At 50.8% G+C, this 13,981-nt stretch overlaps 2 protein-coding genes across 2 annotated transcripts in view; both read right to left on the reverse strand.

Moving 5' to 3' along the window:
* Positions 1-10,260: 10,260 nt before the first annotated feature.
* Positions 10,261-13,147, reverse strand: LOC135826763 (uncharacterized). Its single transcript, XM_065339369.1, has 3 exons — positions 13,126-13,147; positions 11,399-11,970; positions 10,261-10,740 (listed from the first exon to the last, which is right to left on the reverse strand). Exons 1-3 carry the CDS (start codon positions 13,145-13,147, stop codon positions 10,261-10,263), a joined length of 1,074 nt encoding a protein of 357 aa, XP_065195441.1.
* Positions 13,148-13,845: 698 nt separating this feature from the next.
* Positions 13,846-13,981, reverse strand: part of LOC135825608 (integrator complex subunit 14-like) — a 15,902-nt gene continuing 15,766 nt past the window's right edge. Inside the window, exon 9 of the mRNA XM_065338215.1 lies at positions 13,846-13,981. This exon is cut by the window's right edge and continues 940 nt beyond it. The gene's annotated coding sequence lies outside the window, so the exon portion shown is untranslated.

Here is a 13,981-nt window from a genome sequence, read left to right on the forward strand (position 1 = left end):
CCGACCTATGGTCTCGGCGTTAACGTGAACTTGCGCACCATAGCCTAAAAGAAGGGGGTGATTTAGTGCGATAAAGACAAGAGAAGGTGAGGTAGAATGGATGAGGAGAAAGAGAGAGAGACAGGGGGGGGTGGAGAAAGAGAGAGAAAGAGAGAGAGAGAGAGAGAGAGAGAGAGAGAGAGAGAGAGAGAGAGAGAGTGAGAGAGAGAGAGAGAGAGAGAGAGAGAGAGAGAGAGAGAGAGAGAGAGTGAGAGAGAGAGAGAGTGAGAGAGAGAGAGAGTGAGAGTGAGTGAGTGAGAGAGAGGGGGGGGGGGTGGGGGGTGGGGGTGGAGGGAGAACAAGAAGAGAGAAAAATAGATTCAAAGGCAGTTCAGATGCAGTGAACATCATGCAATGCTGGGGGGGGGGGGGGAGCTTCAGGATGGAAATAGTTCTGAACTGTTAGAGGGAGTCTGTGACCCAAAGCCACTGGCTTCGGCGAAGATGGTAGTGGACGTTCGCTTTGAAGGATTGTAGGCCCTTAGGAGATGGTGGTTTGGTGAAGAGGGAGGATGGCAGCGCGTTCCAGGTGTTGATGATGTATGGAAAGGCGCGTCTTAGGTAGTTAGGAGCGCCTGGAGGGAGAACATTTTCCAGTTGGAAGGGGTGTGAAGCAGACTGTTGGCATTGTCTCCAGGTTACAGGTGCGGCATGGTGGACGACGAGAGGGGGGACCATGGATCTCAGCAGAGGAGGACCTGGTTGGCCCAGCAGCTTGTAGACGAAAGCCAGTGCTGCCACTGTCCGTCGGGCCTCTAGGCTCTGTAGCAAGATGTTGGGTCCCAGGATGTGGAGGGCACGCCTCTGCACTCTGTTAAGGTGTTCAAGGTTAGTGGGAGCAGCTCCCATCCGGACAAGGGGAGCGTACTCGAGCAGGGGCCGGACGAAGCCGTGATACACGGCCAGCATGCCACGGCAGTCCAGAACACGAGCAGCTCTACGTAGGAGGCCAAGACGTGAGTTTGCCCTGGCAGCAACTGACCGGAGATGGGCGGAAAAGGATAGCTTGGAGTCAACCATAACTCCGAGGAGCTTGAGGTGTGGCTGTTGTGGGATGACCTCCCCTCCAAAGTTTATTGCGGGGACAGGCCAAGGCTGCTGTCGATGGCAGGAGATTCGTAGGAGCTGCGACTTGGATGGTTCAAACTTAACATGCCACTTTGTTCCCCATGCATGTAACGCATTAACGGAAGCTTGAAGACTGTCAGCTTGGTGTATGGCATCATCGCGTGTATTGACGCAGGCATACAGCGTGGTGTCGTCTGCAAATGTTCCCATTTCAGACCCTGGAGCCAGACAGCTATCAGCATCATTTACATATACTAGGAACAGGGACGGTCCAAGGATGCTGCCTTGTGGTACTCCTGCAGAGATCGGATAGCGATCGGAGCTCTTGCCGCCGATGACCACTTCCAGCGAACGACCTGTTAAGTAGTCTCTAAGCCAGTCCAGGAGGGGGCCCTTCACACCGATGTTCCGCAACTTGTGCAGTACACCTGTGTGGGAGACTTTGTCAAAAGCCCCGGCGATGTCGACAGCAAGCACCTCCACAGATCCACCTCCTCGTTCGTCTTCGTCCACTTCTGCAGTTCTCCTTCCCGACACGGCGTCAGGTCAGTGCATTGTCAATGGCACTATTACACAGTCATCGATGGCACTTTGCGGTACGGGGGTACCGGAAGGAATTCGCACCATGTCTCCAAAGGCCTATTAAAAGCGGACGTCTTTGCAGCAATTCCTTGCAGTTCTCCTTGCCGTCAGGTCCACGTCAGCAGTCAGCCAGGTCAGCAGTCAACTATTTCGCGTACGGGGCCGGGGATAGTCGCCACGACAGCGTTTACGGGGCCCTTCCAGGTGCAAAAGGCATCCATCAATGGCACTTTGCAGTACAGGATACGGAAAGGGGGCTCCCCGTTCAACTTCGGCGACTTCTGTAGCTAGCTCCCCTTCCCGTCAGGGGTACCGAAAGGGGCCTCCTCGCCGTCAGGTTCACGTCAGTAGTTCTCAACTATTTCGCGTACGGGATAGTCGTCGCGCGACGGCTTTCTCGTAGGTCTACGCGACATCGGCGGCGACAGCGGCCAGGATCGGCGGGATCCTGGCCGCTACCACCATGCCATGAGTGGCATTGGCACCGCGCCGCTGACAGGGTCACGTACGTGCAAGCAAGATTCAGCCATCATGAAAGACAGAGCGTGCACGCGTGCTTGATTTGATTTCTTACAGCACGATCCAACATATTAGGGAAGGTCAAAGGTAGAAAGGTCAAATTATTCCCGAAATGACGGCAAACGGTCCTGAAATTCCCGAAATGACGGCAAACGGTCCTGATGGCGTGATTATGCCCGGGCCGCCTACAAGCGAGGACTTTCCAATGAGCCATACCGGGCCTATGAGGATTCGGGCCAAAGATCATCGAGTTCACCACCGATCACCGGACTTGAAACGGAGCTTGGCAGTTGGGTGGCAAAAAAAGAAGACTGCACTGGAAGGAAACAGTGTTTTTCGAAAGCAGTTCCATTTTTGCATACTGTAGTTTGAGAATACCAAAGGGCTGCTCGCGATCGGATGTTCCCACACCTGGATCGTCTTTGAGTTGTTATCGTTTTCCCTACGATGGAGAACGACGGAACCAGTGGATGACGGACACACGACTCGAGAACTTCGCTCCTGATGCAAATACTTCGAAGTACACGAATATTGTTCCATCACTTCGTTGGCGAAGAGAAAAGTCATGATCATCCCCTGTCACCCCAGTACGTATCGAACTAACTAACCAACTTGTTCAGCTCATTTGTGGCAGCACCAGTAAAGGCGGAAACACGAAGATGATTCCGAACACTATCAACTTTAATACTTAGTTTGTTGGGGTGCAAGGTATAGCTGGAATTTGATGATTGATAGTGCTGATGCTGATGGTAATGACTAATGTACCCAGCTCTATGCACGTACCTCTACATGACTGGTGGTGCTAGCTATTCTAGTACTGGCCCTGGGTGCAACTCATCATCTCTTCCATGCCAGTGTGTATGCCTCATGTTCTGCACAACGTGTATTTCCTTTGTCATGGATAAATACTCTGATCGACCTACTTGCGCAATCTTCTTCTGCTTCCCACTTGGTTGCTGCGCTGTGCAGTTCTTCATCTGCTGCGGCACATACTAGTATACCTCATCTTCTGTCTTTCTGGTCAATTAGGTACATGGATTCAGCTTCTTGATCTTCTTGTGGTGAGGATCATCTTGATCTTACTTCTTGTGTAACTCTTGCAAAGGCAGTAATGGAGGACACTCTACCGGTAATTAGCAACTGCTTATGGAGAATGCCAGGTCGAGGGACGACCAGGAAAAAACAATTGCTGTATTGGATGTGCATTCATCAGCGTGTTTTAAGATCAGGACAACTAAGTTCGCCACTACACCAACTTTTTGGCTACATAGGAGCAATGATGATGATGGCCGTGTTTGACTTTGTCAGCTTTCGTGCTACCAGCCACCGCATGTCAACATTGTCATACTCGTACTGATAAGGAAGAAAAACCCACACACGCACACACACGCACACGCACACACACACACACACACACACACACACACACACACACACATGGATACACTGACAGGCATGCAAAGCAAGAGAGACAGAGAGAGAGAGAGAGAGAGAGAGAGTCAGGCAGCGAAAGAGAAGTGAGACTACTTGTAGGTTATGGGCACGGTGCTCCAATTTCTGCCCAGCTGAAGTAAAATCCATGTACACTATTTTCGTGCAGTGTTCATTGACGGTGCCAGCCACTGGTGAGTGACCCAGTGGTGTAGGTGTTGACATTCAGCACACATCACATTTCAGTCTCCAACGTAAATTCAGTCAAAACAACACTGCACTGCAGCAACATGGGAACATGCTTCTCCCAGGCCCACCATGCAAGTGCAGTGTGCGCCAAGAACAATTCCAGGTAATTCAGCAGCTACCCAAGGATGGACAGGTTCGGCAAAAACACTCCGCGAGTGCCTGACGTTTGCAAACGTATTTTGTTGACAGTTGTTGTTTCTTCCTTCGATTGGGCAAGACACCATAATGCGCCAACCCAGCCAGCAATGAGACACATGCATTTGTATCCATCAGGGCTATTGTAAGACTTTAGAGAGTCCTTTGCATATGTGCTGGGGACATTCACTAAATATTTAGAGAGGCCTGGATACCCAACGCAGGGGGATTGGCTGAAAGGTCTTCGTCCATAGGTAAAATATGAATCAATGTACTGGGCCCACGGATTCTGTCAATCTTCTCGCGGCAACGCCTCTTCAAGGCTGGAATAAACAGTAGAGTAACTGCGGCTAGTAATCCTCGCGACTTACCGAAACTATTCACCACATCAAAGAAAAGCAAAAGTGCTTCACCACTGCGACGGCCTGCAACATCATTTTCAACCGTACACCGAACAACACATTTGATTCTCTTTTTGCCACCCAAGCACATTTTACCGTAGGACACGGACTTGTCTTATGGGTGATCTTTGGGTGGACACCGGGAAGGCGCCAAAAAGGTGATGTAATGGAAAGTCCCTGGCTAGCTGGTGTCATGCAAGAAAGCTGATTTGGTTTGCCCTTTGCAAACCTACATATTTGGGACCATGCGATCTCCTTCACCACACATCTGATGATGAGAGCAACTAATTACTTATTCGAATGCAGTCTTCCTGGTATCTCTTTGGGCCATGAATGGGTGTTACGCTTTGTTTGCTCCTACACGGCACTCCATTAGTTCACCGTGACCTAATTCAGCAGCTAGCAAACCATACTTTTAGTCACAGCTTAGTAAAACCCTTGTTTCACGTAATCAAGCGGTAAACCGTTTCTATTATGTGGTTCTGCTCATTCTGTAAACGTTCCCAAGTATGGTCGCCCTCCGCTTTCGGACTTGTTCACCCGCGCTGAGCCTCACAGTATTCACAGCATTGTTCTGTTTCTGTGGTCTTCTATTGGTACCATTCCCGCCAAGATCGGGACCATCGCTGCGATTCTGGGAGATAGTCGGTCACATAAAACCGTCAAAAGCCCTACGAAATGGGTCACCAATGAAGAAGATGAGGCCTGCTACAAGTAAGATACCGGTAGTGGAGAAGGGAACTTCGTCTATCACTACACGTTCCAAGTCAAATGTCATGTCAAGCAAGACTAATGCCCTGCTGGCGAAGAAAAACTTAGAGACTAGAAAAGGAATAACCAGCAGCACTACTACTATACCTGCACATGCAGTGGATATCCGGCAGCGTAAAACGAGCCCTGCACCTGTACGTAGATCTACTACTTACACTAGGGCTCCCACACCTACCACAGTACAACGACCAGCAAGTGGGATCCTGGCCGCCACCATGCCATCCGGACCTGAAATCAAGCCAGGCACGTTTGCATACCTTGTGCTGGGAAAAGCTATGCCTGCTAAAAAATGGATTGCACTGTCCAAGTGGCCAAGGGTGTCAGTGATTTTCGTAACCTGGAGAGACAATATTACCGCCGCAACCAAAGCCCTCGTAAGCCCCAGCTTTCGAAGTTATTTCTTTCCCAATTCCACATGGACCACATCACGCAATCAGTTGGTCCATTACGCTAAACAACTGGAGGGGCAACAAAACTGGAGATTTGAGTTTCTTGTGTTCTTCGACGAGGATGTGGTGCTAAAGAAGCCACTGGACAGTGTCTGCCGAGGACCAAGTAATCCAGAATGTGAGGAGAAGGGCTTCAAGGCGCTGAACGCACTTCTTATCAAAGACCGCCCAATGGAAGCTGGCATGGGTTATCAGGAGAAAAAGCCTCCTTCATCCGCAGAACCCTGCATACACCGGTGCCATCGCGACCATAATCTGATGGCATTTCACCGGACAGCAGTTGATTTTCTTTTTCCATACGATACCAGGCTGGACCATGTCAATTGGTGGTCATCTGCTTACATTCAGAACATGTACATGGCGGTGTTGGCCCCAGACTATTGCAGTTATTATCGGGAAGTAAGTATAGATGAGAAAGCTAATGAGCATCGTTACTACCCGCATCGAAACAGCACATCTGACCTCAAAGAGTTCGACCCAGCAAGATCATACGCAGCACGAAAACTTCGCAAGCTAGGCGTGAATGCCTTTTCACCGGATATGTCACCAGACGCTATAGTAAAAAGCATATGGCGCAAATTAAACCCTGATTCACTGTCCACAGCACCATGCCACACGTACCCAGCCGGAGTGAATTTCCATGCAGTGATGGCAAGTAAAATTCGCCTATTTCTCCAGCTGCACCAATAACGGCAATAAGACACTCTCCATGACAGCATTGGCCACCGTTAATTTCATTTTCATTATTGGCTTATAGAAATGCTGTTGGTGTCCCCACGTGGTTTTCATCATCCTTCGGTCATTGCCTCCCCTTCCTGTGTAGATTCAGACCCAACCAATCGAACATGCCCTCAGGGCATCCAGATCCACTCAACCTTTGCATGCAACGGCGCGAATCCACATAGTCAAACAATACTTTCCCTCTCATCTGTCAACAGTTATCTGTTTGTTTTACCCCTGTGTGAAGGGTTAACATTCTTTCCGCGCAGCTGAAATCGCCCTGGTCATCACAACACACTACAGATATGAGAGAGAGAGAGAGAGAGAGAGAGAGAGAGAGAGAGAGAGAGAGAGAGAGAGAGAGAGAGAGAGAGAGAGAGAGAGAGAGAGAGAGAGAGAGAGAGAGAGAGAGAGAGAGAGAGAGAGAGAGAGAATAATTATATAATTATATAATGCATAAGGGGTGCACATTCAGATCCAGAGAAAAAAATAAACAGGGCACAAGGCGTATGGCATTATGCAGCAGTGTGTAGGCAGATGTGCATACATATTACCAAGAGTACATATGCATAACCCCCCAGAGTGTGCAACGCCTGATCCAGCTCTGCATAGGGTCTTGGTCGAGCGTAATCGGATCTTTGCGTCATAATACCGTACACATCTGAGGCCAACCCGGGGAGTCGCGGGTACTCTCGGATCAAAAACAATGGTGCCCTGCCTCGAGACCGGCCTTAACGCCTTGCGCTGGTGTGGAGTGTACGCATGACATCAGAAGTATAGAATCAGACATGCATGTCAGGGCAGTACTATCGTTGATTCAGGCCCGAGAGCGGCCCAAGGCCGCGGGCCGGGCCGCTCGAGGGCCGGAATCAACGATACCTGCCCTGACATCCATGTCTGATTGTGTTTCACACTGCCACCCACGCACGACAGCACAAGCGGAAGCCACAACGCTCTCCTCAGCAGAACGTGCAAGTGCAGCGGACCCGCAGCATGCTAGCAGCGCAAACAAAGCCACTGTACTGCACTAATCTGCATAAATCGAACTTGAAATACATCAACTAGAAACATCGAGTGCCTGCCTGCCCAAGTTCTCAAGTCCTTTATGGCACTCGTTGCACAACAATAGCAGAAACTCACAAGCAGAAGTTCCACCTCCGTGCGCTCTCGGGCAAGCCCTCGAGCGCGCGCACGGTACGGCTGAAGTTTCGTTCTGAAGTTTCATGAAGTAAGTTACATCTCAAGCAAGGTGAAGTTTCAGGTCGGTACGCTCTCGGGCTTTGTTGATTCAGGCCCTCGAGCGGCCCGCGGCCTTTGGCCTTGGACCGCTCTCGGGCCTGAATAAACAAAGCCCTCGAGCGGGCCTGAATCAACAAAGCCCTCGAGTGTGCCGACCTGAAACTCGCAAGCTGAGCGGCCCGCGGCCTTCGGCCTTGGGCCGCTCTCGGGCCTGAATCAACAAAGCCCTCGAGCGTACCGAGCTGAAACTCACAAGCTGAATCCTCCACGTCCCCGATCACCACCCCTAGATATAGAGGTGTCTTCCTTTTATACCTCCACACGCTCTCGGGACGTGCTGATTGGTCAAGGGCCTGAATGCCACCGCACGCATAATGCATGTCGTGCGTGGGTGGCAGTCAGGCTTTTTTCTTTCTCTCTTCCACCTAGTCCTCGATCAGGTAAGTCTCTCCATGTGTGAGTATACCCATCACGTGATCATTCGTGTTCTCTAGGGCCTGAATGGCAGGGCATGATCAGAGGTTCATGCCCGCCTGTGAGCGCTCTGATTGGCTCAAACCGTGGCAACGATCACGTGGCAAGTGTGAAGATTCGATTCCGCTCGACCAAGACCCTATGCAGAGCTGGATCGGTGTTGCACACTCTGGGGGGGGGGTTATGTACTCTTGATATTACAGAGTGTCAGTGGCCCAGTGCCATTGCTGAGCACGGAGGTGCCGGAAGACAGACACTTTGAAACTTTGCAGCTGTTTCCGGTCAGGTGGCTGGTTGAGGACGGCGGGTGGCAGGGCATTCCATACAGGGACAGCGCAGGCGGGGGAAGGCTCTACGGCAACTTTCCTTTTTTTTCCTCCCATACTTCGTTTTTATTTATTTTTTGTTGACAATGCAACACAATTATTGTGGAAAGGTCACAACAATAAGAGACAAGATCAAAAGGAAAGCTTTACAATAATAATAATAATAATAAAACGTAGCCTGTAAAATGTAAAAAGTCACTGAGTACAGTTTAATTCAATATTCATGTCCAGTATTTATAATGAAAATAATCTGCTGCAATTTATAGATTCTCACATTCGAGCAACCTGGGCCTCAGCAAAAACCAGCTCAGCAGACTCCGGATGCCGAACCGATCGCTCACGGAAAAGACCCCGTGAACCCCGCAAACACATGATGCATGATCGCAACAGGGCAAATGAGAGACGGCATCTGATGTAAGATATTACGTGGGAGTACTGCTCCTTCCTCCTTTCCGCTCTCAATAACGCGATTCGGCGATAGAGTGATGTCGCCGCTCCTCCCATGCCACCACTTGCCGACAGCACAACAGGCATGAACGTCGCATGCTCCACCTCTCTCACTCTCTCTTCATAACATCGTCGCTTTTCTTTTTCATGGCGCCGATAGACAGTGGTGTGTGGTGCAGATCGATTTGAGCGTGCATGAGGATTAAAACCCCGTATACTAGTATCAAGTAAAGTACGCTCAAAACGACTGCCCCACAAACCACTGACCGCTACATCAAGCCGCGCATGCTCCTCCACAATAGCAGAACTGTATCTCATTCTCTCTCCAGTGAGTGGCTGCAGCAGTGGCTCAATGGAGACATTGTGACAGGTCTCTTGAAGGAGAGAGGCTGTCACATCCCGGATCTCATTATGGCGGATAATGGTAAACCCACCAAGGGGACACGACAAGGCATGGTCAATACCATTGTCCCGTCCACAAGAGCAATGAGTTGGTAACCTCGGCGGCATCCAACCATAACGGAGGCACAAGCCGTCCATGAACTCAGCTTTGCTCAGTGAAAAGCCATACTTTTTCAATGGACGGCAAGTCAGCCAACTCGAGGCGCCAGGTTCACGGGCGAGGACGGTGTGTCGCAAGGCGTCCGACGCATCATTGCTGATACGCCGTGCCGACTCCGCCTGGCTATGACGCACTTCCTTCTTCCTCTTCGCCTTCTCCCGCGGAACGCCAATCAGAGAATTCCCAATATCAGAAACACGATCCACGATACGCCGGGAGCGAGATGCTGTGATGGCGACAGACGACTCATACTGGGCGCACAATGTCATCGGGCTGACCAGGCCCAGGCCACCCAAACGACAGGGCATTGCTAGTACTTCCCTCAACACTGTGCCCGGCGGTGGCTGCTGGTATAAGCTTCGTGGTTATCACGTCCTCCAGTGGCTGGAACTGGGACGGAGAAATAGACTGAACGCGGCATAGGAAAGCCAGGAGCGGCGAGGCAGGAGCCCGAGACGCTGGCATGCTCTGATGGCGACGGTACGGAGGTGGTTGCGGTGGGAAAGTTGGCTGTCCAAGGTTACCCCAAGAAGCTTGAGGTTAGTTACTCTCTCCATTCAGGGGACACCCGCAAACTGTACTGCTGGGAGGTCCCAGGCGGGGCGGTGATGGTCAATAGTCATGGCCTGGGACTTGGCTGGCTCGAACGCAATTCTCCAGCTGGTGCCCCAATTCACAAGGGCATCGAGGGCATTTGCAGGATTGTCGAGCCGTGGTCAATGGTATCCATGGTGAACAGGCACTGAAACAGCGTTGTGTCGTCAGCGTAAGCGGCCAGATCTACACCTGGTGGAAGGTGGTCATCGGAATCGTTCGTGTAGAGCAGGAACAGTGTCGGTCCCAACAAGCTACCTTGCGGAACTCCGGCTGTGATGCGGTGTGGGCTGGACGGCTGCCCACCTGTCCAGCAGGTAGTCTCTCAACCATGCAAGGAGCATGCCGGATACACCGTACTGCTGGGCTTTGTGGATCACACCTGGGTGGGAGACTTGATCGAACGCGCCAGCGATATCCACAGCAACAACCCGCACAGCTCCGCCCCCTGCAGCCACGGTACTCCAACGATGGTGTAGTAGGGTAAGGAGGTCCTGCGTTCCCAGGCCGGAGCGGAAGCCGTACTGGTTAGCGGTGAGGATGCGCTGGCGCTCAAGGAATCCCATAAGGCTACGATTGATGATAGCTTCCATGACCTTTGACAGTTTTGGCAGCAGGGATATGGGCCGGTAGTTCTTTGTTGCGGACTTGGAACCCTTCTTGTGTACAGGTACTACTGAGGCAAGCTTCCACAGTGACGGTTGCCGGCCTTGGTGGAATGCTTTGCTGAAAAGCTGGGCCACAGGCCAGTAGTAAATAACGAGCGGGTTCTGGCGCAGGGGGCGCCCGGGTCCCAAAAAATGGGGTATTATTGAAAAAATGGGGTACTAATCAGGCCTGCACAGTTCCTGACAGCACTGATTCAACACTCGTCCTGGTACACCATCCGAGCCAGTGGCTTTGGACGGGACAATCTTCCTCAGTTCACGGCATACCGTTCGTGGCCTAAAGTGGATGGTACTCAGACAAGCATCAGATCGCGGGCGGACATACGGGAGGTCGCTGGCATCCAGGTCATCACCAAGGCTGCATTTCGCTGAGAAATAGCGGGCAAAGCTCTCTGCTTTGTCCTTACTGGTGGTGAGCTCCGCGCGGTTTTCCTCCTTAAGGGTAGGGATGTCATGGCTACACCCACACCCACCGGCACGCTTGACAGTGGACCACCATTCACGACTGGATAAACCACCTGCTGCGAGCCTTCGACGGATGGCTGCTGCATGGGTATCCTCAGCTCTCATGCATGTTGCTGGCATGTATGCGGCATGCTGAGGCAGTGGCTGTGGCTTGGGTATAAGCCAGTTGGAGTTGTGCATCTGCTGGATGCAGACGGAGTCGCTTCCATGCATTTCGCTTCCTCTTGGTGGCTTCGGTGCACTCTGGTGTCCACCACACTGGGTCGGTACTGTGCAGTTTGAGGCTCTTGGACGGGATGAACGTTGCCATGCCCTCAGAGATCTTGCCAGTCAGCCGCTCGCATGACAGGTCAATGTTGTCAATGATGATAGAGGACCAGTCTGTTTGCCGGAAGAAATGCTTCAAACGTGGCCAGTCAGCCAAATTATAGCGCCACACGCACCTCGAGGTTGGGGGCTCCCGGTGTGATGGGGCACGCAGGAAGTCGGTAATCACACTGGCATGGTCAGATCGGCCGAGAGGTGGGTGCACAGTAGACACGACCGGGGTGTCAAAGTCGGAAAGGACCAGATCCAGGGTGTTATTGCCCCTGGTTGGCTCAAGCACGTGTTGGGTGAGGTGATGAGCAGCACTGAGCTCCTCCATTGCTTCGCCAGCATTTGTTGTCTTTGTACTATGAAGCCAGTCGGTGTTGTGGACGTTGAAGTCTCCAGCAAGGATCAACTGGGTACCATGACATCGGGCAGCATCGAGAGTCCGATCAAGGTACTCCATGAGGCTGGTGTCACCCTCCGGAGCACTACCAGACCTGTACAGGGCAGCAATAACAGCTGTTCGGCCACATCGCAGACGGACGGTGAACCATAATCATGATCTCCTGGGTGTCACAGGGAACCATGTCAAGCTCAATAACCGCTAGGTCATTGCACACCCTAGAAGTAGTACTGTTCTTTCTATCAAATGAACCCCTCGATAGGCATATTGCCTTTGGATCATTTCATAATAATAATAATAATTCTAAAATAAGAAAAGGTTTGCTCCCCACACCGGAGCTCGCGCTATTCCGCCGACGTTACTTGACACTTGACTGACTCACGACTGCCATCCAGAGCACACAAGAAGTCCATCGAACCTTCGACTCGGCAAACCTGCAAGAAAGCACCACTCCCTGCTCAATACACAGTGTTTCGGGGAATTCACCCCTCATCAGTTGAGCTTGAGTAGGCTGAGGAAGATTGTGCCTGAAGAGCACCACTTATATAGTGCTCTCCAGGCACAAACATCACCAGGGATACAAACTTACAGAGACGCTCCGTTTCCAGTGCGACAAACACCTCGTGAACACCAGATAGCAGCACAATTAGCACAATTTGTCGGGTTTCCTCACAGTTTGTCGGGTTTCATCACAATTTGTCGGGTTTCATGACAATTTGTCGGGGTTCCTCACAGTTTGCCGCATGCAGTTTCTTTGTTTAACCCGGCATTTCTTCCAATTATTTCCAGTTTGCACTTTCTTCCACAATTTTCCCCGGGGACAGTGAGGGACTGCGTTTATCCACAATTTTCCCCGGGGACAGTGAGGGACTGCGTTTATATGCTGGAAGTCTACGGAACTTTCCGACGTGTCGTGAGTTTTACAGAGTAAATCCAGCGCCATGTCTGACAAAATCGAATTCAGCGTGAATTCCGACGCATTATTATCAGCCTTTTCGCGTTGACATCGCCAAGCAAGCTTGGCTAGTCTTCGCTTAGGCGAAATGGAATAAAGAATGAGGAACGAGCGGGGTCAATGAGGTGCTAATACGCATGCAACAACAGAATAGGAAACAAAAGAAAATATATCAAAACAGTCCTAAAACACGCATGGTTTTCTGATATTAGAGAGGTGACGCTGCACGTTCTTTCAATTTCGAAATGCGAGAAAAAGCGTACGTTGAATCGCTGTTTTCACCGTGAGTTGGCCCTCTGTCGCGTTGAAATCTCACGTTGCAACGTGAGAGGCGCCATTTTGGCCGTGAGATCTCAGGTTCGAAATCGAAAAAAACATCAAGCGTAAAACTCTCTCTATTCTCGGAGGAATGCATGCACTAAATTCAGTTTCCAACTTTCCAGGTGTGAACTTTAGCGCTGGATACACTGGATCAATTCCCGCAATTGGTCTACACGATAAAATCGGTGTGATTTGAAACTTTTTTTCTGATCTTCTCTGAGGTGTGAACACTAGAGAACATTAGTACAAATGCCATGTACATGTACTCATTGCGCATTGCCAAATATGGAATGTATGAGTAATGCATGTGAGTACGCTGAGATCAGGAATGCACGCGTAGTCGCGTACGCGGGTGACCATGCCCAGTTGGCTGTGTGGGGTGGTCATGGTACAGATTACGTCATTGCGCAATGTGGACACAACACTAAAATCCAGTACGATTTCCAGAGGTGATCTTTGAAGCTGTGAACTTCAGCGCTGGATACGAGATCCATTCATGCAGTTGGTGACCATACTAGATCATGCAGTTGGTGACCAAGCTAGCTAAATCGGTGTGATTATTACCAAAATGCACCCATGACTTTCATTGGACCCTGAGCGCTGAATCGATTCAAAGTGTGGATTTTAGTGGTACTGGTAGTAGCAAATTCCGTGCGAATTCCGACACCAAAACCCTTTTCTCCCAGGCGCGTGAAATCCATGCAAGGTGTGAAAGTTAGCGTAAAGCTTGCGCCGATAGGTAAATTTCCTTTATTCGGGCACGAAACAGGCCAAATTGTGTGGACAGAAAAGAAGCGTGAACCTTTCATGCGCATAGCAACAGGCAGCGCGGAGAGTACAATAGACCCTAC

The sequence above is a fragment of the Sycon ciliatum genome, chromosome 10 (genome assembly GCF_964019385.1).
Source record: "Sycon ciliatum chromosome 10, ocSycCili1.1, whole genome shotgun sequence".
Lineage (NCBI taxonomy): Eukaryota > Metazoa > Porifera > Calcarea > Leucosolenida > Sycettidae > Sycon > Sycon ciliatum.

Coding starts and splice junctions, on each gene's coding strand:
- LOC135826763 (XM_065339369.1), bottom strand. CDS start 13,147: ATGGCGCCTCTCACGTTGCAAC. Junction 11,971..13,125: donor GGCGCCTCTCACGTTGCAAC/GTGAGATTTCAA, acceptor GTGGCCGAACAG/CTGTTATTGCTGCCCTGTAC. Junction 10,741..11,398: donor AACTGCACAGTACCGACCCA/GTGTGGTGGACA, acceptor CCTGTGGCCCAG/CTTTTCAGCAAAGCATTCCA.